The sequence below is a fragment of the Vombatus ursinus genome, unplaced genomic scaffold, assembly GCF_900497805.2.
Source record: "Vombatus ursinus unplaced genomic scaffold, bare-nosed wombat genome assembly UNPS02014784.1, whole genome shotgun sequence".
NCBI classification, from domain to species: Eukaryota; Metazoa; Chordata; class Mammalia; order Diprotodontia; family Vombatidae; genus Vombatus; species Vombatus ursinus.
This window is the reverse complement of record NW_020954562.1, coordinates 3,937,165-3,964,940: the sequence shown is the minus strand read 5'-3', so window position 1 is coordinate 3,964,940 and position 27,776 is coordinate 3,937,165. Positions and strand designations below refer to the sequence as shown.

At 41.1% G+C, this 27,776-nt stretch overlaps 1 protein-coding gene across 2 annotated transcripts in view; it reads right to left on the bottom strand.

The window, feature by feature from the left end:
* The window catches only part of GAB1 (GRB2 associated binding protein 1), a 185,029-nt gene extending 158,367 nt beyond the window's left edge, over positions 1–26,662 (bottom strand). For both annotated transcript variants that reach the window (XM_027866865.1, XM_027866866.1), the window contains exon 1: positions 26,529–26,662. In XM_027866865.1, coding sequence (XP_027722666.1) covers positions 26,529–26,600 — 72 coding nt within the window. In that variant the 5' untranslated portion in view covers positions 26,601–26,662. The remainder of the gene's footprint in view (positions 1–26,528) is intronic.
* Positions 26,663–27,776: the final 1,114 nt, after the last annotated feature.

The following is a 27,776-nucleotide window of genomic DNA, read 5'->3' as shown; positions in this document are numbered from 1 at the left end:
GTTATTTTTGCTGAACTATTTATTTCTTTATTATTCTTTGTTATAAGGAATAGATCTCTGGGGCAGAGAGGGGGCAAAGATACATTGGGAAATAAAGATGATGGAAAAACAAAAGACACCAACAAAAGTTTATATTTTAAAAAACTAAAAGCTTTTCCCTCCTTTAGTCATAATGTCTACAGCAATTTCCAAATCTTCCCCTCTGCAGGGGCAAAAGAAACTATTAATTTGACCAGACCCCATCTTTACAATTCCTAACGCTAATCCTCCCAGATTTTTCCCGGGACCCATTGCTCACTTGGCCCTTCTCCAAGGGTCTTGGCTTCAACAGCATCCATTCAAATACGGTTATTCACAATATGCTAATGAGGCCAACATACAACTTGCCTCACTTAACCCCTCCCTTTCCTTGTGTGAATCTAACCTGTGCAGGTTAAAAGAGAAGTGCAAAATACTTGCTAGCTGAGATTATTGTTTGTCTGAAACACTGCCAACTCCAAATACGCGTGTAGGGAGATTGGTTTTGCACAAACGTGTGTCACATACAAACACAGAAAGAGATTTTCGTCTTGATGCTCAACTGACTCCTGGCCTGTATGCCTCTTCTATCAATATAAAAGCATTAATCATTAACAATTTATACTCCTTAAGTGCCCCACACAGGGCAATAGCACTTAGGGTTGGAAAGAGCCTTTAAGGTCGTCCAATCTTCTCATTTTACAAAGGAGGAAACTGAAGCCCAGAAAAGTTGAGTAATTAACTAGCTCAAGGTCAAAGACTTTGTCCTACAGGAAGTGTCAGAGGCACAATTAGAACTCAGGTCTCCTGCCGCCAAATCCAACATTCTTTTCACTGTGCTATGATGATTCCAAAGTTCTTTAAAGCTTCCTCCATCTTTCAAGAACCTAGTGAAACAGGTGGATGTTTCTGTTCTGCAAATGAAGAAACTAAAGCATGAGGCAATATGGGACAATGGAATGAAAGCATCTACATTCAAATCCAGGCTCAGAAAGGGTTCCTCATTTGTCACCTGTTTGACCTGGAGAAAGGGCCTTGGTTGGCCTCAATCTCCATATCTGTAAAGGTTGTTGTTTGTCCATGTTCTCTAAGAGGACCATGACACCAGGAAGGTGATGCCATGACTCCAAAGTGAATTGGATTTAAGCGAGGGAGGGCTGTGCAAAGTCACCAGCCTCACTCTCTCCTCCGGAGGTGAAGGTGTTGGAGCAGGTACTTGTTGATTTGATATGAGAGGCAGTGTGCTACACTAGGGAGAAGGCTGCCCTTAGAATCCAAAAGACCTGGGTTCAAGGTCTGCCTCCATGCAACTCTAAATCTATGATTCCACGTCCATAAAAAGCAGACGAAGAAACGATTAAAAGTGATCAACTAATCACAGATTCAAGGCTAGAAGGAAGCTGTAAGGTCTAGCTAGGGCAACTTCATTTTACAGATGAGAAAAGTGGTCCAGAAAGGGAGACATTTTCCAAGGTAAAATAGGTAACAAGCAGATGACACTATGTACTCCCCAAACCACCCACACCCCATTGCCTCCTCTACCTAGGGAAGAAAAGGAAGTATGTTTCATCATAAATTTTCTGGAACCAAGATGAGATACTGTGTCTAATCTGAATTCTGATGCCTTTTAGTTCTGCTTTTCATTTAGATTATGATGGTCATCATATATGTTGTTCTCCTGGGTCTTTTTTCTTCGCTGCTAGCAGTTTCCAAAAGTCTCCCTGGGTTCGCCTGAATTTCTCATATTCATCATTTCTTATAGGTTATCATTTCCCCTGACAACCCAATAATATTTCACAGCATCCACATACCACAATTAGTTCAGCCACTCACGCAACAATCTGGCAAGCGTTTTATTAAGCAATTGTCTGCCAGACACCATGCTAGGAGATGAGGATGTATATATGAAAGAAAGAAAGTATCTCTGCCTTCAAGGAACTTACATTCTATTCCACTTAATGGTTATCCACTTTGTGTCCAGTTCTCTGCTGCTATATTTTGGTATTTGTAAGCTTTTTCTATCAACAACCTCCTTAGCAGCTAGGCAGCCCAGTGAGTAGAATACCAGGCCTAAAGTCAGGAAGACCTGAGTTGAAAGATAGACTCAAACACATACTAGTTTTGTGACCCTGAGCAAGTCACTCAACTGCTATTTGCCTCAGCTTCCTCATTTATAAAATGGGGATAATAATAGCACCTACTTTCCTGGGTTATTGTGAGAATCAAATGAGATAATATATGTAAAGGCACAGAGCCTGGGACATAGATGGCACTGTATAAGCGTTAGTTGTTATTACTATCATTATCATCATCATCCTTGGAGCATATGCCCATGAATTTTCTGTAAATTCTAAACCTTGACCACAATGTTGGTCCATCAAAGATTTACACTCAATCTGCCCATTCTGAGGAAAACTAACAAGAATTCTCATATTCATTTGGGTTGTGTAATCAGGATTTCAGAACTTAGACCACAGCATTCTATGGTCAGTTGAACATAAAATACCATTTCCCAAGAAATCTATCACAGTTGTTTGCAAGCTCTCTTCCACTAGACTAAAGGCAGGGGCTATTTTTGCCCTTCTTTGTATCCCCAGCACTTAGCACAGTGCCGGGCATATATTAGGAGCTTAATAAATGCTTACTGACAATTATTCACATGTTATGTCCCCTATTAGAATGGGAGCTCCTTGAAAGCAGGGACAATGTCTGGTACACAGTAAGCATTTAACAAAGACTTGTTGATTTGATATGAGAGGCAGTGTGATACACTAGGGAGAAGGCTGCCCTTAGAATCTGAAAGACCTAGGTTCAAGGTCTGCTTCTAACACTTAACTGGCTATCTAACCGTATTTGTCTGACCATATTTGTCGGACCAAAAGCTCAAGTTTCAAAAAATAATTAAAGGGACAGGGAGTAAAGGTATGAATGAGATTAGATCCTTCCTTATGGTGACTCATTCTCACATAGCCAACATTAAAGTGATCCCTCAATACGGTATTCAAAAGGCATTTTTCCTCAAGGGCAGGGGGGAAGGAAGAGGTGTGGGATTTCCAAACTTACACACACATAGGATCATCTAGGAAGATCAGGTGAGCAAATCCCACATAACTGGCTGCCAACTATTGTAAAGCAAACTGTGATGAGCAAACAGTACATCCTCGCCTGCCTTCTGCTTTTAATGGTCTCTCTGAATGTCCCCCATGCTACAGAGTTTGTGTAGTTAAGCAAAAGGGATCTGGATTTATGCTGTTTCAGGGCCATGAGGCAAAACTGCTGCCCCCATTTAGGCAGTCTGAATTTCTGAACTTAATTAGTCCAATGCTGACACAAGTTCATGTCAATTTCTTCTGGTTGCAGTTTTGTTTTCAGAATTATATACTTAAAATTATGGGCAAATGAGATATTATGTAATCTATAAATGTGGGTTATTATTCCCATTAATAATGGAATAATTATATAGCTAAAAAGCAATATATAAGACACCAGCATAATGCCTGCAGTATACTGAAAATGACAACTTGTATTTGGCAGATACCAACCAGCGAAGGAATATGGAAAAAGGTTTATCTTCTCTAGGAATACACGTGACTGAAATTTTTATTCTAAATGAGATTATGGAAAAGATACACACACACAGATGGATTTACATACGTGACAGGCAGCAGGAAAACATGGGTTCAAGTCTGGCTTCCCAATGCACACTCACTTGGGGACCACAGCACATCACTTAACCTCTGAGTACCCTGGACCACTCTCTAAGACTACAAGTAACAGAAAGGGTTGCTGATCTGCATCTAGGGAGGGAATTTCCACAGTGGTTGCTTCCTCACTCTGATAAAATCACAGGTCTGGACAAAATACACACCTATAAAAGAATACCACCGAAACCTCTTACTCATGACCACGTCCTCCAGGTGTAATAGAGCACTGGATTTGAAACAGGAGGACCTATATTCAAATCCCAACCTTTCCACGGGGCTCTTGCCACTATGTAGCCTCAGTTTCCTCATCTGAAAAATAAGAAAGCTGGACTAAATGATCTCTCAGGTCACGTCCAGCTCTAAATCCAACTATCCACTATGATTTTTCCTGCTTCTCCTGGCATATTTTAAGTGTCTTCCCACCTCTAAATATATATATACACTTCAAACAGTGATGAAAATGCATTCCATTAACAGGGTTTGAAAACATACAAAGTTACCATCAAAAATAGCCATAAAAGGAGGTGGAGATTTGATATAAACTTTTAACATCCAAGTCCCAGTGAACCTCAATCAGCAAAATAATGAGCTCTCTCTCAAAAGAGAACTATAACACCAACTCAGGAGAAATTTAAAATGTAAGCCTGGTCCATTTTCTTTTCAATAAATTAAAAGTTTATATAGAGACTAATGGTTTGCAAAGAATTTTGCATTTATCATTTCATTTGGCTCTCCCAATAACCCATGAAGTAAGTTCTATTATTATTCCTGTTTTACAGATGGGGAAACTGAGGTAAAGTGACTTGTTTGGAGTCACACAGCCAGTAAATGCCCAAGGCAGGATATGAACTCGTGTCTTTCTGACTCTAAGTCCAGTACCCTATCCACTGTCCCTCCTGGTTCACTTGTTAACAATACAAACAAAAATTACCCACCGTCAAAGATGGTCTGAGGACAGTTGTAGAACTGTACAAGTTTCTATAAAATGAATAGGTGGCTATTGCTGACTAAGGATCATATGACTTCAAGCTGAACAAACATTTATTAAGCACCTACTGTGTACCAGGAACTGTGCTAAGCATTTTAAAAACATCATCTCATTTGAGAGGGTCATTTGATCCTCAAAACAAACCTGGGAGGGAGGTGCTAATATCATCTCCATTTTACAGCTGCGGATAGGAAGACAAACAAAAGTTTGTCATGTGACTTGCCCAAGATCTTACAGCTTGTGTCTGAGTCTGGATTTGAATTCAGGTCTTCCTGACTCCAGGCACAGCGTTCTATCCAACTAGCTGCCTTTAGAAGTCTAATCCTTTTACTTTATAGATGAAGAAACAGAGGTTCAGAGATGAAGGATCCTCAGACTCCAAACGGATGTTTCCACTCATTACCCCACAATAGTCTGTGTCCCTTAGTACTCCTTATAAGTACCTGCAACCTAACACTTACAAAGAATCAAGACAGTTCTTAATCCAACACTAATCTTTACACTAAGCATTACCTTCTGGTCAAATCGAAGTAAACAGAAAGCTATAATGAGGCTAAAGAAATAGGTACTATACTTCAATAAAAAATGGTTATTATTAGTAACAAATTATTATCAACATTTTTAAAAATATATTTTCAGAACACTGTATAAAGGGCAAAAAAAATTCGCTGTGGTAACCCAGTGTTTTAAGACTCTCACTATTTCTCCAATACCGATAAATTATAAGAATTAAGTTAAAATTTAATTATATCATTCGTGTATTTTGCTGGTTTTTTCTCTCTTCTTTCTCTTTTTTGCATTTTCTAAAAAAAAGAATTCTTTGTTATAAGAGAAGGTTTTGGGGAGGAGAGAGGAATAAAGGGGGAAACATGGGCAATGTTGAAGCAAAAGATATCAATAAAGAATGAATTTTATAAAGAAAAAATGTAATTACCTTATGTCATTCTAATATACTCCTATAACGATGAAAAATTCAAGACTACAAAGGAATTTTTTTTCTTGTTGCAAATGATTACTTAAATGCAATGACTATCCCTAAAAAAAATTATTCATACTTTTCCCAGCAAAGACCAAGCCATTGATGGGTACCTATGACTAAGTGAGATTACATAGCTATGTATGTATCGTACCAATGTTAATGATCTAAATTACAGGAAAAAAAAACAACAAAATTTTAATTACAATTTTTAAAAATTCTATCATTTAAGGAAGAAAGAAACCTACCAAGTTAAAGCACCTTCATTTGAAAAGAACAAAATTATTTTTAAAAAAAATGCCACCTGAAATGAAAAGATTAAATCCTGAGCTCTGGATACCAGCGGCTGGAAGTCACAGGGTCTCTTCCTTCTTGACTAGTTGGGGGAAAGTAGCTTCCAGGCCTCCCACCTCAATTCATTTCTGAAGAGAAAGGATGAGCTCCAACCAGATCTCATGGGTAACCTTATAGCAATGACAGGGTGTGGTAAGGATACTCTGTATAATGACAGTAATAATACTATATACTTACGTAGCAGATGTAAAGATTTCATGAGATCACAAGGTACAAAAGGGAGCTCAAGATATCTAATCCAATAGATCCTTCAATGGGAAACCTGGTGGAAAGAGTGGGAGTGAGGAAGAAGAAAGTGATGGGGAGGAAAAGAAAAGGAATTTAAAGTTGCAAGGAGTAAAGGTTACTAGTCTTTCTGTGCTTCTAGTTAGGGTCCAATAAGAACAAGGAAGTCAGGGTTTGAGAAAAAATGAAATAAAGGTTGTCACACCCTCTTCATAATTGTTCTACTTCGAGGACTGAAGCGGGGAAGGAAGCTTTTGTCTCAGGAAATACTTTGGATGTAGTTTTGATCTACTACTCTTTAGAATGGGGGGTGGTGGTGGGTAGGGGATGGAGAAGGAAGAGGTATCAAGCTGGCAAATACAATAATTTCTTTAATTTTTAAATGAAATTTGAAAAACTTTGTTTTATTGTTATTATTTTAATCCAGCCTACATACCTGTCATATAAAGGTAACTAGGACTTGGTCATGATATCCCTAAGGAAAAAAAGAATCCAAAACTGAACAGAGTTGAGGAAGGCAAGAGTGAATTAAGGAGAAACGGTTAAGAAACTGATTACTGAACTCATTGCTATGGGGAACATATTCCTAGGTGGTAAAATTCAACATTTGACCACAGTTATAAGAATCAGACACTGCTCTGTTTTTTTAATTTTTTATAAATATAAAAATTATAATATAAAAATATAAATAAATATAAATAAAATATAAAAAAAGGATTTTTTAAAAATTAAGTTTGGGATTATGTCAAGTTATCCTCCTATGCTATATCACGACCCTTTCCATTCCAACCTCCTAAAAAATCTTCAATGGCTCCCAACTGCCTCAGGATGAACATATTCCTTCCTCACCTGGCCTTGAGAAATCTCTGTCTTCCTTCAAGGCACCTCTCTGCTGCCATTTCCAGAAGGAAGGCTCTCCTCAATCTCCCAGTTATTAGTAAACACTCCCTTAATCTTGAAATTACTTATTACCTTTCCATATACCTGGTACTTATTTGATTAGGTGGAGTATTATTCCCCCAGTAGAATGTCTCTATAGCCTCAGAACCTATCACAGTGACTTGCACAATACTTAATCCATATCTTTTGAATCCCAATTATCTCTTCTTTTCAACTTTAAACCGAGATATGGTGATTTCTAAAAGAAAGGAATTTGCTCAATTGTTTGAGATTTCCTCATTACAAACTAGGGATCTTTTAAAAAATCCTCCCAGCTTAACTTGTACCATCTGAATATGTTCCATTTTGAAGATACCTACAACGCTACTCTTGTGATCTTTATCTAGAGAACCCAACCATCAGAAAGAACAATTAAAAAGATGAAAGCATACACCCATTTTAAAAACAACAACTCGATGAGGGCATGAAGCTTAAGCTCGCTCCATTCTAGGTCCTGGGTTTCCTGTTCTTCACTTGGCTCTGGAATCTCAGGAAAACAAAACCCTGCCCTTTAAAAACAATCAATGCATTAGGATTATAGGGCTCAGAACTGGAAACCATGTAGCCCAGTAATGGTAAAAGTGTTTGATCTGGAGTCAGAGGACTGAGGTTTGGAGGAGATTTCCTAGAAGCCAGGAAAAGAGGGAATATATTCCTGACATGGATGCCATTTCTGCAAAGACCCAGATTTGACGACAGAACCAAGGGGAAAGAGTTTACAGGCAGTCTGATACAGCAAAAGAGGATAATTTGACATAATCTCAAACTTAATTTTTAAAAAATCTAAGGCCTGCATGACTTTTGGTAAATCACCACCTTTCTGGGCTTCACTTTCCTCATTATTAAAATGAAAGGGTTGGATGAAATGATTCCCAAGGTCTTTCCTGCTCCTCTCATTTTCTGCATAAGGCAACAGCATTCCCTTTCCTTCCCTCCAATTCCCTCAACAACCAGATGCTTCCAGGCAGGTAATTCTCAAACCTTATGACATGAAGAGTTCACACATTGTGTAAACCCCTTTCAGGACAACTATCAAAGGCAACAAAGATCTGATTATTTTTAAAATATAGATCAACTAAATGAATTCTTAGACATCAGCATAAATGTAACATAGCCAGCTTAGAAATGTGGTTATTACCAGAGTTATAGTAGCTAGACCTGCAAGAGGGCTGATTAAGAAGTAATTTATTTTTAAAAAGTAAACAAACTGAAAGGCTTGCAAACAATGAATGGTGAGATTCCAGCCAAGAAGTAATAAAAAGCTTGAATAAATGAGTCAGTATCCCCTGAGACAACACTAGTTGTAGTCTTACTAGGATCAGAAATGATAAAATGAGTATTCCAGTCATGAGATTGAAATTATAACAGATCATTTGGGAGAAGCTACCCCAATAACACAACCCCCTGCAATATAGCTGCTTGCAGGACTGGCCAACAAGTAACACCAGGTGTTTCAGTCCTCAACATTCCCAAAGACAGAAAACTAAATTTGTCTTACTAGGAATATAGTGCATCTCTGTCTCTGAATTATGTCCTTTATGGAAACCTAGGGCTATGAACAGAAGAGTGTAGGTTGAAAAACCACGTCTTAGAGGATTCTTTCTGGCCAAAGGAGAGAAAAATGCATTAAATGACACCGTACTGGAGAACTGCTGTTTATTCATACATCTAAGATCTAAAACCATAAAAAGTTCACGATTCTCTTGTGAGAACACACACACACACACATACATACACACACATATACACACACACACCCCTTTTAAATGTCATCCTATTACTCAGGAAAAGAATTTAAGCACAAAAATCATGAGGTTTCATATTGCCAGGTATATATACCAGTTATATAAATTCTAATGTCATTGCAGTAATGTTACTATTGGCCATCATTTAAGGTTTCATTTGTCAAAATAAATGGACATAGACTCTAACCATTCTGACCCTTTGAGACTGCCATTCCAATCCTGGCCAAATAGAGTTAGGGCAGAAAAAAAAGTCCATTTGTAACAAATTATTCAAAGCAACACTCTTTGTGGTAACAAGAAAAAAAAAATGTGTTCCCATCCAAAGGGCTGAACAAATTGTGGTATATGGAATATTACTGCACCTCAAGAAATAACAAATATGAGGACTTCAAAGAAATGTCAGATGTCACAAAGGATCATAACATTATTGATTTAGAGCTGGAAGGGACCTCAGAGGCCATCTGGCCCAAACCCCTCATTTGACATATGAGGAAACTGAGGCCCAAGAAAGTTAAATAATTTGTCCAAAGTTACAATAGACACTCAGAATTAAAACTGAAGAAACAAAAGCAAGACAAAAATAAGCACCGTGAAAACAACACACGTAACAATAAAAGGCAGCCCGATTGATGAACTGACAGGAAGAACCTTAATCGTGGAGAATTGGTAATATACCTTTTAGAGAGATGGAGGGGGATGGAGCTATGGCTGTGAATACAGTAAGTCCAGTCATTGTGTAGGTGTAGTCATTGTGTCAGTCGGCTTTGAACCTTTTTTTTCTTTTTTAAAACGAAGGTTTCAAAGGAGATCAAGGGAGTAGTTAAGGGGAAATAACTGGGATAAAAAGAAAAAGAAAGAAAAAGAAAACCTCACCGTGTGCCACATTAAAAAGTTTCCTAATTTTCATTTTTTAATTTTCTAATTCACACACAGAACATGGGATCTCCTAATACTGCTAAGTTCTGATATCGGCAAAATCCGATTTTACAAAATACAGAAAAATTCTCCTGGTACCTAGTAGGCTTTTAGTAAATGAATCACCATTCATGTGGTGGCTAATGAAAATGAACAGAGGATGTCTAATGAGCCAGCATCCTACCAGCTCTCCACAAGTTGCACGATTTGAGATTAGGTCTTCTGCTGGAGCTCTGGCTCTTCCAACAAACTAGGTGTGTGATTTTGGGCAAGTCATTTTCCTTTCTGAGTCTCCATTTACTTCTTGTAAAGAATGAAGGATTAGACCTCTGCCCCTCTCTGGGTGCTGCTATACTGCAGAGACTTATTTTCCAACTTATAAGCAGAATAAAACTTGAAGTACTTTTGAGTTGGAAGAATGTAGGGCATTTCAACAGTCTCAGTAAGACTAGACTGGCAACATAAAAATCACTGGGGGGATTTATCATCACTTGGTGCCCCCGGTTTGTCAAGCCCTGTTCTGGGTGACCTGACCATTCACTGTTTAAAAGACAAAAGAGATGTCCTCTGTTATGCTACTAATATTAATTACATTAATATTAATTTAATTAATTGATATTAATATTAAGCCCCTTATATTAATCAATAGGATGTAAGCTTCTAGAGGTCAGAGACTACTTTGTGATTTGGTTTTTGTATCTCCTGACTAATAAATGCCAGTTGAACTGAATTAAATTGAATTACTGGCTTGCTTATCAACTATTCAGAGCCTAAAAAAAACTTTATGGATTTGACCCACAATCCTATTGTCTTCAAAGGAAAAAAGACACGAAAGGGAACACCCTCAACACATCAGTCATATTTTCATTTCTCCTTTGCTTAGATAACAATAATACAAGGGGTCCCCAAAAGTCTTAATGCTATTCAAGCTTAAGACAGCACTAAGACTTTGGGGAACACCCCGCATAACTCACATTCACCTAGCACTCTAAGGTTTGCAAAATACATTTCTATCTCATTTAGTCACGCAATCCATCCCCTAAGGAGGGATTCTACAGATCTATTTTCAAGTTATAGGCAAAAAAGGGAAGTTGAGGCTTAGACAGTTTCAGTGGCTTTGTCCATGGTCTCACAGCTACTGATGGCATGGAATTGGAACCAAAGCTTGGCACCCCATGGACCACACCAGGCTGCTCTTCTGTCGCATGGAGGCATGAGGACACATACTTTTTCATCCATTTATAATCGTATTCCCAAGTGTTTTAAATTCTGGTGGGTTTCTATGTCTCTTTCCCTTTCTCTAACACTTCATAGTCCTTGGACTTGATCCCCTAGACTCCTACACAACTAGGGGTCAATTATTATTTTGCCAGAGGGAAGAGGGTTCAATTAATACCTCCCTGATAGAATGAGGTAATCATTCCTCATCAAGCTCTACACAACACCTTTGGAATTCAAAACAGCAAAGGTGGCATTTAAGCCAAAGTGTTTCTCTTCCAGTATAAAAGATGAAAGTATATCTCTTTCATTGATCAGATGGCCATGCAATGTGGCCATCTTTCCCCTAGCCCCCAAAGCTTTAATCTTTGCTACCGCTCTGGAATAGCCATGGATGGAAATGTGCCCTGGATTTATGCTGACCAAGCAAGGCAGGCATTTAATTCTTTAATCAGGTAGTCATCTAAGGGAGGAGCTCCGAGAGTCTCAAAGTGACCCAACCACATTTCCTGATACAGTAGTAACCTAAAACTGCCTTTCGGGAAAGAAAGAGTTCACATCATGGGAAGCATGCATTCCAACCTCAGAGTAATTATTACTGATATTCTCAAGCAACAGAGAAATGAAAGAGTCTCATTTTGTGTCTGGGTTTCGAAGCTGTGGAAGAAACCGTATTTGACGACAACAGTTGACTTAGGAAGAGAAAGAGACACCCTGGTGAAACGGAAAGGCAACTGGATTTGGCATTTGGCATCAGAGGGCTGGAGGTTCAAATTCTTACTCTTCCAATTACTACCTGGGTGGCTTTGGACAAGTCGCTTTAACTCCCTGCATCTTAATTTTCTCATTGGAAAATAAGGGATTGGAAAGACAATTTCTAAGGTCCCTTCAACGTCTAGATCTATGATCCTAAAAAGAAGGAAAGAAAAAAGCCATAAAGGGGAACCATGAAAGAAAAGAGCCCTATCTTGGCCTTCTCCTCTTGAAAATTATCAGTTGGTCAAAAAAGCATTTATTAAGCTCTTATTACCCTAAGCATTGTGGATATAATAAAGACAAAAGCAGTACCTGCCCTCAAAGAACTTACTTTCTAATGGAGTAGACCACATGTAAGTAATTAGGTACATACAAGAGGGAAGAGAAAAAAGGGGGAAGGGAGAGAAAGAAAGAGGAAAGGAAGGAGGAAGACAGATTAGTCAGAACTGGAGAAGGGAAGGGGGAAAAAAGAGAAGGAAAGAAAGAAATTAAGAAAAAGAAAAAGGGGGGGAGAAAGAAGGAAGGAAGAAAAGACTAGTTTACTTTCAAAATTCCAAATTAGATTAACCCATCACACTTCCATTTGCTAGAGAACTAGTCCTCTCAAACTAAACCTAAATATTTTTAACCTTCAAAATCACATCTTCCATTCAAACAAGTAACACCCAAATGAACCATTCAACACCAGAATTGACATATTTCCCCCTGAAACTGAAAGTGGAATTTTCTGTTGTTTTTTTTTAAAGAGGGACAATGTATCAAGAAACAAAAAAGTTTCTAAATATTTTAACCACAAGAGTGGAAGCAAAGGAAAATAAATAAATGAAGGAAAAGCAAAACAATGAAGAGAATAAAAGTTTAGTATTTTTCTTCCCTTTCAAAAAGATCTAGGTTTTTATACTGAAAATAACTCTTTGGCCCTACAAGATATTGTTTTTAATCCATAAAACAATGTGACTGCTTGTTTTTTTCCCCTCTTTGGAGGCACTATTTTTAAAAAATTCATAACACAGGATGCACCTAGGTCAAATATGAATTCGAAAAAAAAAGTTAAAAACTCAAACAACATAAGCAATGTCCTTCATCCTCTTTACTCTTCACGAGAAAGGAAGAAAACCCACTTCTACAGCTAGAAAGGAATTTCCCAAGCAGAAATAACTTAGAAAAAGAAAACAAGGAATAACAGAAATGCCATATTTTTCACGTAGCAACTCACGGTTCTCAAGAGGTGTCATTCCTTTGAGACTTAAGATTCCTTCTGAACTGTGTGCCTGCTCTGCTCTGCTAACCAACACCACGTGGAAAATTTTTGTTATAGATAATACTGCAGGAGAGGGCTTGGCAGTTACAAGTTGTAATCAGAAGGGTTCAAGAACTAATGTAGAGAGATAACAACCAAGCATGTATTTTACTGCAACGGTCTTAGCTTTTTTTTTTTTTCTTTTTTTGGGTGCGGGGAGCCAAGAGCTGCTGTGGAAACTGTAGCCTCACAATGGTATGCATTCAGCAAGAGTTTTGTCTTAAATTTTGGAAACAACAGATTTTTTTATCTATCTCTGAACAGGAAAACTGCTTCTAACAGAAAAAAAATCCAGACAAATTAAGGGAGATCCACAGTCCCTTTCCAATCATCTGGCTGTAAGCTTTTACATATATCTATACACTGTAGGTTACTGGTCTACACTTAAACTATAAAACTACATTTAAATTTATAAAAAATATTTGAACAAAAGATGAATTGGTCTTGGTTTGGTATAAAGTTGAGTTCCTAATTTTTAAATCAGCTAGTCTTCTATTAGGATATATGGCAGAATATGTGTGTGTGTATGTGTGTATATATATATGTATATACATCTATGTGAAACTCTCCTATCACTTAAGGCTGCCAAATAAGATGGTGTATATAAAAAGCTCTGCAAACCTCTGCAAAGAAATGTACGATATTCTCATCATTAAGCATTCTACTTCTCCTGCCATCACTTTAAACTCCTATTTTTAAAAAACAAACAAAACCTATTCATTTCCATCCTTCTGACTTCTATAATTTAATAGGGCTATTCAGAACTGGAAGAAAACTTAGGAATTATCACCACCTTTATTTAAAAAAAAATTCAACCCGGTAGGGATACGCAGTCAAGAGTAAAGCAATCCCCCCTTTAAAGGCAACACATATGAATACAGGTCTATACAAAACTGATATAATACTCGAGGAAAGCACTAGTAGCTCACTCCTTCATTTTAAAGGGAGAGAAACAGGCTATTACTGTGATAGCTGAAAATCTGTTAACAAAAAGAAGAGCCAGTCAGTCCTACTTACCCACCAATAAACAAACGAAAAAAGTAGCAAGTATAATTGTCTATTTCTTAATGAGTAGAGTGGGAGGGAAAAGTAGTAGAAGGTTAATAAAAATGATGGCTAGATAAATACTTAGTCGCAACGATGGGATTAAACCAAGACTTTGAGACACAAAGAAATGTGACCCTGTCCAAGGTCAAACAGCCAAGTACAGTTGGACCTATACTTGGTGGATGTGAGGCAGGAGAGCTGAAACTGACTTAAAACCTTCTACCAAATTGCTCAAAATATCTTAATGCAAACCCATGGTATTCTCATTTCTTCCCTAAATGACATTTGCAACCAAGCTAAAATGGCTTCCAAAGTCCAGAATAAGACACCAGCCCCACAGGGCAGCCAGCCCTGGTACTTCTTGGATTAAACGCAGAAGCAACGAATCAGAGCCTTCTTTATTCTGACTTCACAACAGAGTATGTTCTCTTTCCCCGCCGGTTGTCAACCAACAGCTTTGCCCAAATGAATTATTTGGTTAAAATACAGGCATGGCGAAATCTTAAACCCCACAAATCCTTCAGAATTCTCATAGCCCAGGTGACCAAACAAGGTTATTTTGTTTTTGCTTGTTTGTCTTTTTTTTTTTTAATTCCTTCCCAATTTGATACAGAAAATTCGCTTAGTGTCAAGTTTCAACCTGGAGTGAGAGGTCAGGGCATATACACAGACTCCTGACAGGAGAGGCTTATGACTAATGTTCAATCTAAGTATGGAAAAAGAAACAACAAAAGAAAAAGAAAAAGAAACAGGTTTTTAAATACCACATGACCATGAGAATGAAAATGGATTTTACTAATCTGACTCCAGTCCCATAGCTGCAGCTGTCTATTCAGCATCACCTTCAAACTCAATATATCTAAAAAAATTAATGACTCCCATCCTTCTTCCTGATTTTCCTAATTTCACAGGATTATAAGATTTAGAGTGAGAAGAAACCTTGGAAACCAACCAGAGAGACAATTCCCTCTGCCTTGCCTATATATTACAGATGAAGAAAGTGAGGTTAAATGAATTGCCAAAAGTTAACCTAGATGGAGCTAGGAAATTGAGCAGTAGTCTTCCACATCCAAATTCAGCACTCTACCCACTATTTCTTTTTGTTTGTTTTGTTTGTTTTGGGGGGGTTTTTTGTTGGGTTTTTTTCGCTATGCAATGGAGTTAAGTGACTTGCCCAGGGTCACACAGCTAGTAAATGTTAATTGTCTGAGACCACATTTGAACTCAGGTCCTCCTGACTCCAGGGCCAGTGCTCTATCCACTGCACCACCTAGCTGCCCCTCTACCCAGTATTTCTATAATGGTACTATTATTCTCTATCCTGATCATCCCCACCAAAATCCCTCCCTGAAGGAGACTAGCCCAGCCTCTAGAAACTACATCCAATCCAATCCTACACAACATGTTTTGTTTTGCTTTTTTTTTTTCAATCAGTTACTGTCCTCAAGGAGGTTGCATTCTTCTGGGGGTTGAGAGCGACAGACATTTAAGTAGAAACATGATTATTTCAGAAAGGAGAAAGCACTAATAACTAGAAAGGATCAGAGAAGGCTTCCTGTAAGAAACAGTACATGCCTTGAAAGAAACTGAGTTCTAAGAGGTAAGAACGGTGATGGAGTACAACGAAGTCATGGCGGACACCCATGGAAAACAGGATGTGGAAGGATGAATAGCAAGGTGGTAAAATCTCTCTTTTGTCCTCTCAGAACAGCTATTTTTTGTCCCACTTATTCGGCAATTGATTACGCACTGCCTTGTAAAATCTCTTGTACTACTGTCTCCAACTAATATTTAATTCCTGTATTACTTAAATTTTCACGAATTTATGCCTCATCTACCTAACTAGATTTGTTGTTGTTCAGTCATGTCTGACTCTTTGTGACCCCATTTGGGATTTTCTTGACAAAGATATTGGAGTGGGTTGCCATTTCCTTCTCCAGCTCATTTTACAGATGAGGAAACGGAAGCAAACAGTGTGAAATGACTTGCTCAAGGTCTCACACACACACACACACACACACACACACACACACACACACACACGAGTCTGAGTCCGGATTTGGATTTGAACTCAGGTCTTCCTGACTTCAGGTCTAATTCTCTGGCCACAGTGCCACCTAGCTGCCCTCCTAATTAGATTCCAAGCCAAGAATTTAATCTCTGAATAAGAAGTAATTAAGTGGAATCAGTGGATAGTGTGTCCAAGCTGGAGTAAGGAAAACCTGGATTTAAATCCAGGCCCTTCCCAGGTGTATGACCCTGAGCTAATCACTTAACCCCTATTCTTCTCAGTTTTCTCCTCTGTAAAATAGGGATAATAACAGGAACCTACCTCCCAGGATGGCAGTGAAGACAAAATGTGATAGAGAGAGAGTCAATTCATCTGTTAATTTGCAGTCTTAGACAGTTGGGGGGAGAGGGAGGAGAGGTGGACCGAGGAGACTGAAAGATTAAATAACTTGGCCAAGGTCACAGAATTAGCACGCCTCTAAAGCAAAACCCAGGTCTTCCCGACTCTGAGGCTGGTCCTCTCTATCCATTAAGCCAAGTCTGTCTGGATTTTTAATCTTTATATCTCCAGGACCTATTAGCACAGTGGCCTTTGGGATACGTGCTCCATAAATATTTGGGACAAGTCGATTCACCTCTGACCCTCAGTTTCCTCCTCTGTAAAACGGGAATAATAATACTCCCTATACCTCATGGTGTTTCTGTGGTAAAACTTTTTTTTGCCCTGCAAATCAAGCAGTGTATAAATGTGAGTTATTATTGTCTATATAGTGAATTTCAATGTAGACCAAGAATTGGTTTGGTTTTGTTTTGTTTTCATCATTTCAGCTTTAAAAAAATATTTTAGGTTAGTTTATTCTTTAAGTGTCCATTCCAGAAACCTCTTGTGACAAAACACACACTGAAAACATCAGTCAGCTGTCAGCTCTATTACCCAAGTATGACCGTAATAGCTATTGGAACAGCCGCTGAGAGTCAGGAGTTTCCAAGAATCTCATCGAATTAAAATACTATAAGTTTAATTACTAGTTTCAATACTCAACAAACACAACCACCCAAAACTAAACAAATGTTCAGAATCAACCTAATTGATGAAGTCTAAAAATAACTTGCAGTATCGTGGATGGTATTTTCATTGGCAAAAAGTAGCCTTTACAAGAAAAATTACTAAAACAACAGCGCCGTTGTACAAATACCACACCAAACTTAAAAAGCTTCCAAAAACTAATCCATGATTTCCACGATGCCAGCTTTCAGATGTGGGGATTTGGCAAATTTTACATGAGATTTTGAATAACTCATCCTTAACCTCAGGAACCAGAATATAGTTTGTTCCAAAAAAAAAAAAAAAAAAAAAGTCTTACAGTTATATAGGGCTTTAAAACATGCAAAGCTCTTTAATAATAATAGTAATGGCTAAAATGTACATAGTACTTTCTATGTTCCAAGCACTGTGCTAAGAGCTTTACAATTATTATCTTATTTGATCCTCACAATAATCCTGGGAGGTAGGTGGTATTATTATCCCCATTTTACAGATGAGGACACTGAAACAGACAGAGGTTAAGTGACGATGGTCACACAGCTAGTAAGCGTCTGAGGCAGGATGTGAATTCAGATCTTCCTGATTCAGGCACTGTACCACCTTCACATATTTTATCTCACGTGTGCCCCAATTATCACATCATGGGGCAATGATCACCACGCCCATCATACAAATAGGGAAGTTGAGGCTTAGAGGTTAAGTGACTTGCCCCAAATCACATAGCTGGTAAGTGTCAGGGACTAGATTCAAACCCACATTTTCCTGATCCCAATTTCAGTATTTAATCTATAGAACCTGAAAGCCACTGAAAAGTAAAAAATAAATGGGATAACTGTGATACTAATATAAATTAATGTGGACTGCTTCCTGATGGTTTCAGTTTCCTCTATAGTAAAACGAGCTCAGACTGGATGTTTTCTAAAGTCCCTTCCAGGGGCTTTGACTTATGGCTGGGTGAGTCTTAAAATAGTACTTTTTAATAAATAATTCACTTATATGACTCCCAATGATTACAATCAAGAGTTAAAGAATCTCTTGACTGCTAATGGCAAAATCAAACGTGAAGCTCATGAGGGAAGAGAGAAATGTGGAGCTGCCAGACACCCCTCACTGGCATCCCAACCAGGGGCTTCAAAAACAAACAGAAAATACAGCGGGAATCCAAGAATACTTCTTAAACCTATGCAGGGCTGGTATGTGGTCAGGCACCAGGTGTCAGACATGTGCCCCGGCACCCCCACCAGGATATTTCTGTTTTCAGGCATACTCCCTGGGCTCAGACAAATTTGACAGCTGCTCTGCAGACAGAACCCAAGCTGGGTGCCCAATATAAACCCCAAGAAGTGGCTTGGACCCCATTCTTGGTCCAACTGTCAGTGAGCAGGTTGCTGGGCTCTGGAGCCAGAAGTGAATTCACCCCCTGTGAGCACACACCTGCCTAAGGGCTGACAGTTGGTACACGGAAGGAGCCTAAACCTGGTGTCTGGGCTTAAGGCAAGGAATACAGAAAAGACTCCTCTAAAGGTGGAAAGGGTACCCATCTGGGCCAAGACCAACCACTGAATTTCAATCTTACATATTATGTCACCTGGAATTTAAAGACCTGTTCAAAATATCACGCACACTCTCAAACAGAATTACACAGTGAAAAGGGTGCACACGGGTTATACCAGAAAACTCACTCCATTTGGAGTCAGGGGACCTAGGTTTGATTCTGACTCTGATAAAGCTAAAGTCAGGCAAGTCACAGAGAATCACAGATTTAGGGCTGAAACTGAGACCCTCGTGTCCATTGAGTTCAGCTGTCTCATTTTACAGTAGAGGAAACTGAAGCAGAGGAAAAATCAAGTCACTCTGAAATATATGGCCACAGAAACAGAAAATGGGCAGAGATTGGAATCCAGATCCTCTGACATCCTCTGACCTTCTTGGGGCCTCACTTTTCTCATCTGTAAAATGAGAGGTTTGGAGATGTTTTTTAGAATCCCCCCAACACACACAGCCTTTAACTTTTAAAAGCCTCTTTACATAGTATCATAAAGGAAGAGGGTTCTGTTGATTTGTCTGAGAATAACATAGGAAAGTTTTATGAAGGACCCTCCCTGTGGAGAAGGCTAAGGTTTCATTCCTCGGAACCTTCCCGTGAAGCTAATCTGTGCATGACTGTTACAGGAAGAAAGATGACAAAAAAACAAAAGTTTAATATCCAACATAGTCAGAAAATAGTAACATGGTAAAGGAACAATGGAGATGTTAAAGAGTAGATTTTTATTTTTTAGAAAAGCCAAGAATGGGGCAAATGAGAAAAGACTTTGATCCTTGGGCAAACAAAGGAATTAAAAAAAAAAAAAAAGACAAAACCAAAGGAATGAAAGGATGGGGAGGGAGATCTCTGCTCAATACAAGGAAACCTCTCACTATATTTAATATCACTCTCTTTAATTAAAAAGAAATCAACTCAAGAGGAACTTGAGTAAATGAGGAAAACACCTTTTTTTTAAAAAAGTCATTAAAATTACTGATTCCCCCAATCACTAGTGCTCAAACCCTCTTGTAAAAACTGTATTTGCTTCTCTGTGTATGGGTATTATCCTCCCACCCCCTGTAGAATGTAAACTCCAAGGGCAGAATGATTTCTTTGTCTTTGAATCCTAGACACTTAAGCACAACTTCTTGCACATCAAATTAATTCAATAAATAATTACTGAATTGAAATATGGGTTTGGAGCAGGAAGGGATCTTAAATACCAATTAATCCAAACCTTTCATTTTACACATAAGGCAACTGAGGCTCGGAAGGTGGTGGGGGAGGAGGATTGAACAGTCCAAGGTCATAGGGGCAGGAAGTTGTAAGTGACAGAATTGGGACTCCACTCCCAGCCTTGGGACTCTAAATCCAGAGTACTCCCCAATGGTCACTGCTTCTTGCCCTAACTTCCAACCTGTCTTTTCACAGAGAATCAAAAGCATAAAACTGTGAACAATCAACGATGCTCTTGCACAGGCTTACCTAAAATTTCGTCCAGAAAACAAGGATCTTCCTTAAAAAGAAAAAAATTAAAAAAAAAAAAAGACAAATAGGAGCACTGCACCATCCACACAGGAACACAGCTCCTCCTGATGAAGAGAGCTCTTCATCAGGTGCCATTCTGACTGACCAACACCAAGACCAAGAGAGAAATAACCTGAGAATAATGAAACCTCCTACAACCGGTATGACAGCTACGGCGTGTAAATAAGGCCAGATTTCAGCTGGGGAAGTGTGGCGGAGTGGATAATAATAGCCAACATTTATGTAGCACTTCAAGGTTTGCAGAATGTCTGACCTGTGCCATCTCATTCAATCCTCAAAACTTGTGAAGATCAAATCAGAGGACATATCTAAAGCTTGCTAACTGCTCTATAAAGGCTAGCCATCATCATCAGAAGTAATAAGAGTAGTAGAGAAAATTCAGTGAAGGACTAGTGTTATCCCCATTTTATAGAAAAGAAAACTGAGGCGAAGATGGTTTAAGTGACTTGCCCTGGGTCACACAGTTACCACGTGCCTGAAGCAGGATTTGAACCCAAGTCCTCCTGACTCTATTCTATTCTGCCTCCATACTGCCTACCTCCCTCATCAACATGACCTCAGTTTAGATTGAATCCCCACTCTCATACCTATTAGCTCTAGGCAAGTCATTTAGCCTTCACCCCCTATATACCTCAGTCAAGTCCCTTGGGTTTATCTAAGTCATGGACCAGTTGTCATCTGCTGCCACACTGGGAGTTCCTCATTCACACTTAATCATAACCCCCATCATAATCCACCTCCTTATCTACCCATCTCCCTCATTTCCTAGTTAATATCATTTCACTCCCCCAACTTTTTTATGTAGGTTTTTCCTTAAGGTTAAATGACATTTCAATTGACCATTAAGGTTGACAAAGTACTTTCCCCTCAGAGACCTGATTAGGTAGGGAATGCAAGTACTGTTGTTATTCAGTTGCTTCTTGACCCCATTTGGAGTTTTCTTGGTAGAGATACTAGAATGGTTTGCCATTTCCTTCTCCAACTCATTTCACAGATGAGGAAACTGAGGCAAACAGGGTTAAGTGACATGCCCAGGGTCACACAGCTTAGAGTCTGAGTTCAGATTCGAACTCAGGAAAATGAATCTTCCTGACTCCAGGCCCAGTACTCTATTCACTGTGCAACCTAGCCGCCCCACAAATATTAATTATCCCCATGTTGTAAATGAGGAAAATGAGGCCCAGAAAAGCAAAATAATTTGCTCAACCAAGGTTAGAACCAAAGTGTGAGAGAGTTGGAAATGAAATCCAAGGGTCTCCAAAGTCCAATGCTCATTCTATTACATTACATTGTCATAAGATCTCCTTGATTAGTGTCTCCAGCCTTCATTGCCCCCTGTCTGTTTCCCTGGCATCCCTCCCCAGCCTCAATATACAACTGTGGGCATTCCTCCCAGGTGAAGCCTTTGGCCAAATACTTCAGTCAACACCAAGCTCTCATTCCCTTCTAGTTGTAAGACTCAAATCTGGGGTCTCTGAGATTAGGATGATGGTGTAGCTATGTGACTAAGGACAGCTGCCACTTGTTAGAATGTGAAGACCAGGTCTCACTAACAGTGTGCTAAATAGAAAGACTGTGTGTGTGTGTGTGTGTGATACTGGCTTAAATATATACTGACTTGTGTTATATTTCACTATATCCAGCAATTTTTCTCTCTTGTCTAAAACTGTAATCTGCTTGAGGACAAGGAACCTCTATTCTATTGCAACCTACAACCAAAGCCTACATTCAAGCTCTGCATTCAAGAAACACTGGAGGCATCACAGCATAGTGGATACTGGGCTGGCCTTTCATTTGGTGACCATGACCAGGTAAGTCACTTAACTTCTAGGACCTTTATCTGTAAAATGAGGCTTGTTATCTGTTGTGTTTAACTCACAGATTTGTTTTAAGATTCAAACTCGATAATAAATGCAAAGTACCTTGCAAACTTTAAAAGGGGAACAGAATAAACATTTATTAAGCACCTACTATGTGTCAGGCACTGTGATAAGTGCTTTTAACAATTATCTCATTTAATCCTCACCTGGTCGGAAGGTGCCGTTATTATCCCTATTTTTACAGCCGAGGAAACTGAGGCAAGCAGAAGTTAAGTGACTTGCACAGGATCACATCACAGAAGTGTCTGAGGTTAGATTTGAACTTGGGTCTTCCAGACTCAAGGCCCAGCACTCTATCCACTGCACCACTAGCTGTCTCAGCACTATGTGAATGTCGATTATTATGATTACTTACTGGATCCAAGCCATTCCTTTCCTCTTTTCACGTGCATACGGTCTTTCAAAATTTGCCTTGACACACTCAATCACTATAGAGGCAACATAATGTGGTGTCACTAGCAAGATGTGAGTCGGAAGATGTGAGTCAAGTTCTTGTTTGACAAATCACTAGCCAAGTAACCAATTCAATCCCCTTTCCCCTCCAACAAACATACTATGATAAAAAAACAAGACAACTCTTACCTGCAAGGACATCACAAACTAGTAAGATTATAAGACATAAACGGTACATGAGAACAAAGAAGAAAGCCATTCTCCCTCACTCCACACTTCTAATCAATTGCCAAATCTTGAGGATTCGATCCCATAGCATTTACAGCTGCTAACCTCTTCTCTCCACTCACTTTGCCACCACCCTAGTTTGGACTCTCACCCCCTCTTACCTAGGCTATTGCAAATAGGTTCTTAATGAGACCCCCTTCTTCAAGTCTCCCCTCGATCTAGAATCCATTGTCCTCAGTTTCCATAGTGGCATTCCTGAAGCACAAGTCTGACCATGCCACTCCCCTCTTCAGATTTCAGAAGCCACCTATTATCTCTAAATCAAATATAAACTTCTCTGTTTTGCATTTAAAGCCCATCACCCCAGTCTATCTTCTAGGTTTATCCCCCACTAGACTGTGAGCTCCTAGACCTAGAGAACAGAAGGCATCTGTCTCACCTTTGTACCCCAAGCACTTAGCACAATACCTGGCACATTGATAGTGTTTAATAAATGTTTTTTTCACTGACAATCCACTCCTTCACAAATTCTACAGTACAGAGAAACTGGCCTTCCTGCTGGTCCTCACACAGATCACCCCATTTCCCATCTCTGTCCTTGCATAGAATACTATCCCTCTGTTTCCCTCTCCTCCTTTGGAACGCCAGCAATGGAGACAAGAAGACCCGAGTTCAAGTGCAGATTCTAATGCATATTAGCCAAACGAGGACGGCCAAGTCACTTCACCTCTCTCAGGGCTCCCAGGCAATTTTCTAACATTATAAATTATAGACAAGAAAGTTTCCATACTAGAAGTTCCCTTTGCTGATGAAATCATAGCTCCAGACAAAAACAAAACAAAATTCGTTCTATTTCATGGGATTATTTTCAGCACATTTGAATGAATTAACACAAAGGCCTGCAAATACAAGGCTGCATACATGTTAAGGCTTCAGATTTTTCCCTTGGTTCATAATGTATTAGACTCCTAACTCCCTGGAGACTAGAACCATTTATTCTCTACTATGCATTCTGGCCTCAAGGGAGCCTAGCTAGTATAATGCTCATTTCAAGATGGCCACACATGTTAACCAGACAAGCAAAGCAGTGATTTAAACACTTATAGGCAGTAACTGTTTCCATGAACCCCCTTCTTTCACCCAAACTGTTTAAGAAAGTCAGGCCACAGCTACACTTGATGTGGGATGTTTTTTATACTACCTTCCTATCTCTGGGAATTACTATCTGAGTCACTCTCCAGGCCTCAGTTTTTGTAAAAGGGAGTGGATAAGGTCTGGACCTGAAATTCCACTGGTAGAGCAAACTCCCTCTACCAATTCAGGTCAACAACTTTTCTGCAATTTACAGCCTTAAAGAGTTGCCTAGGGCAGAGGTGTCAAACAGGAGGCTGCCTAGTGTCTGCAAACCATATTAAAACGTAATGGGGAAATATTTAACAAAATAAATAAAAATACAATACAATATTTTGTTGTTGAGTCACTTTCAGTCTTGTTCTGACTCTGACCCCATCTGGGGTTTTCTTGGCAGAGACATTGAAATTGTTTCCAATTTCCTTCTCCAGCTCATTTTACAGATGAGGAAACTGAGGCAAACAGGGTTAAAGGACTTGCCCAGGATCACAGAGCAACTAAGTGTCCCAGGCCAGATTTGAACTTAGGTCTGACTTCAGGTCAGGCATCTAGCTGCCCTACAAGACACTACAGATAATGTTAACATGTGATATTCTCAGTCAATCTGTGGCTGGCAAGTGAATTCCAAAGGTCTAGGTAGCAAATGCCCAGGGTCACAAGCCAGTTCGTATCTGAGGTGGGGCTGAAATCAAGATCTCAATAGGAGCTCTCATATTGGCTATTCCAAGTCTATCTGATGACAGGCTCAACTAAAGGAGCTCTAAGGTCCCTTCCAGCTCTAAACCTTGTAATTGCCTACAAAAATGACTTCTCAACTCACCAAGTTTTAAGCAAAATGCTTTGATAGGACAATCAGACAAAAATGAAGAGAAGGAAAAAGTAAGACTGTGTTGACTGGGTAGAATTTGTGGCATCGAGCCTTTTTTAAACTAATTAATTTTTTATTGATAAATACAATTCTGGAAGTAAACCAGAAACTCATCGATGAGACCTTGGAGGCGTTGAGCTGAACTGCTGTTTGACCATTCTGCGTTAAGTAAACAGTAACTTTAGCTGAAATCCTATCCTTTAATCATAAAAAAGATAAACATCTACCAAGAGGCACAGGTGCCCAACACGAAAAGTTCTGATCTCTGAGGACCGGTAAAAACTTATGGAAAATTTTTATAAGAAAAGCCTGTGGCCAAGACATAAGTGTCATCCCTTTCCTTTTCAGGAAGCAGTGGTAAAGACATCAATCAGTTAAAAAAAAAAAAAAAGGCTCCAGGAAGCAGGATCCTGGAACTCCCTGAGTAGGACGCAAATCTCCACTTAAGTCAAGCTGGTTCTTTCAAGGAATTGTTTTTCCAACAGCTCTAAAGGTTCAGTGAAGAAATAGCCCCTAGAATCAATTACATGGATACTGTTTTTAATCGACTCTGGTGCCCAGGGAAAGAAGCCCTTCGGTGATCTCGGTTTTGACATCAGCAGTCCCTCTCCTACGTGACTTGACAGCGCATCGGAGGTGCCCTAAACACCAGCCCTTTCTCGGGAGAGGAAATTAATCAATCGGTCTCTCAGCAAACCACCATCGCTTTCCTTGCATAAACAAAAACAAACAAACAAAAAATAAATAAAAAACCCCAAACTCCAATGTCACCTCGATCCTGCATTTCTGTTCAGCAAACGAAGGGTCCTACGGAAATAATCAGTCCCTTGTACATCTAAAATGCAATTCCTGGATCCTAACCCCCTAAGATTCCCCGTCCTCCCTCCTCCCCCCTCCACTCCCCAAGAGCAGGGAGGGGTGTGGCGGAGAGGGGGGGAAGAGAAGAATCCAGCAGAAAAAAAGAAAAGGGGAGACAGAAACAGAGGAAAAGCAAGGGGCGGGAGTGGAGTAGGGGAGAATCCACAGTGAATTCTAAAACCTTTTTGCTGGGGGGGGGGGGGGCGCGCATCATCATCCTAATAATATGTGTCTGTGTCTGACTATAAGATTTCAAGATGCATATTCTAAAGAAGAGCTTCTCTTCCCGGCCCCTTGGAAAAGGGATAATAAATACACTAAGAGCCTTTTTCTTCCCTCCCAGAGAACTCCCGGGTCTGGGCCCTTCAGGCTTTTTGGGTCTTAGGGCTTTAACCCGTAAATGACGTAGTCTTCAAGAGGGGAGGGGAGGAGAGGCAGGGAGGAAAGTTGCTGGAGAAAGTCTCACGTCCGTGTGCTTGTGTGAGTGTGTGTATGTGCATGTGAGTGTGTGTGTGCTTGTGAGTGTGTATGTGAATTTGTGAATGTGTGTGAGTGCGTCTGGCCAGAGAAGAGGGGGAGGGGGCTGGGTGAGGGTAGGAAAGAAACAGAAGCGGCCGAACTTGGGATCTAATTTTAAGACAAATCCTAGGGCGCACACAAACGCACGCACAGTCGGCGGCCGACCCTGCCCTCGGGGGGCCCGGGAGGAAGGCAGGGAGGGAGGGAGCAGGGAGCAGGGAAGAGGGAGGAGGGAGAGGCAGAAGCCGAGCGCCCGCCCGACGGCCGCCCGGCCGGCCCGGGGAAGCCAGGGCCGAGGTGCGAAGCCCGCTCCAGGTAGAGCGCCGCGCGGTACTTACGTAACGCTTCAACTTCTTCTCCGGGGGGGATTTTCGGAGCCATCCCGAGCAAACCACTTCGCCGCCGCTCATGGTGAGCGAGTGTCTCCCGGGCTCCGCCGCCGTCGCCGCCGCTGAGTCTTGCGAGGGTGGGGGAGGCGGGGGGCGGGGGGCGGCCAGCAGCAGCAGCAGCCCAGGCGGGCCGGACCCTCGCACGCCCTACGGCCGCTCAGGCCTCCTCGGACGGCCCGGGAGGAAGGGCAGGCGGGCGGGAGGAGAGACGGAGAGGAAGGCGCCTCTGCGGGCTCCCCAGCAGATGCGGAGAGGAGCGGCTCTGGAATGAGCCGGGGCTGGCCGGGGAGCGCACTCCCCCTCCTGGGCTCTGCTCTCTGTCTCTGGCTCCCTCCCTCCCTCCTCTTTCCCTCTCCCTTCCCCGCCCCCCGCCCCTGTCTCTGCTCCCGGCTCACACAGACATGAAAGGAGGCTCCGACGGAGTCCGCCCCTCCCGCGCCTCGGCCGCCGCCGCCCAGCAGCCGAGCCCGTCCCGCTGCCCGAGCGCGGGGGACGCGCGGGGAGCGGCGAGCCGGAGCCCAACCTCGAGCTGGCTCCCCGCCGGCCCGCCTGCAGCCGCAGCCCCCGGGCGCGCCCCTCTCTGGGCAGCCGCCCCTGCGTGACTAGCGTCTCCCGGAGACTCTGCCTGGAGCCCGAGCCCCTGGCCTCCCCACTCGCTCCACCCCCTGCTGGAGAGGCTGCACTGCACACACTCACACACGCACTCAAACACACATACACACTCACACACACACACAGATGTGCACAAAAGCACCCTCCCTCTCGGGTTTCCCTGTCTCCGCAGCCCCCTGTCTACTCCTCCTTCCCAGACCTTCGGGGAGGGCGCCCTAGGGGCGCGCAGGCACCCCTAAATGCGCGCAGGGGCTTTGGGAACTGGTGAGCCACCAAAGTTCCACAGTCCGGACGCGGGGACCCGCAAGGCCCTGGAGTGGGGATTGGTTAGGGGAGAACCGCCCTGGGGCTGGGTTGGGGGATAATCCTCCCTTCTCTCGCGTCCAGCGGGAGAGTGAGGAGGGGGCTGGCAAGCCCCGCGCAGAGCTGCTGCGAGACTCTCCTCCCTCCGCTCCCCTCCTGGGAGTGGATTCCACAGACCTAGCCCTCCTTTTTCCTCCTCTTCCCCCGCCCCTCCACTTTCTCTCCAAGATCCAGCTCCAGCCTAGGAGTTGCTGACAGGTTGGACACACACTCCCCCACCCC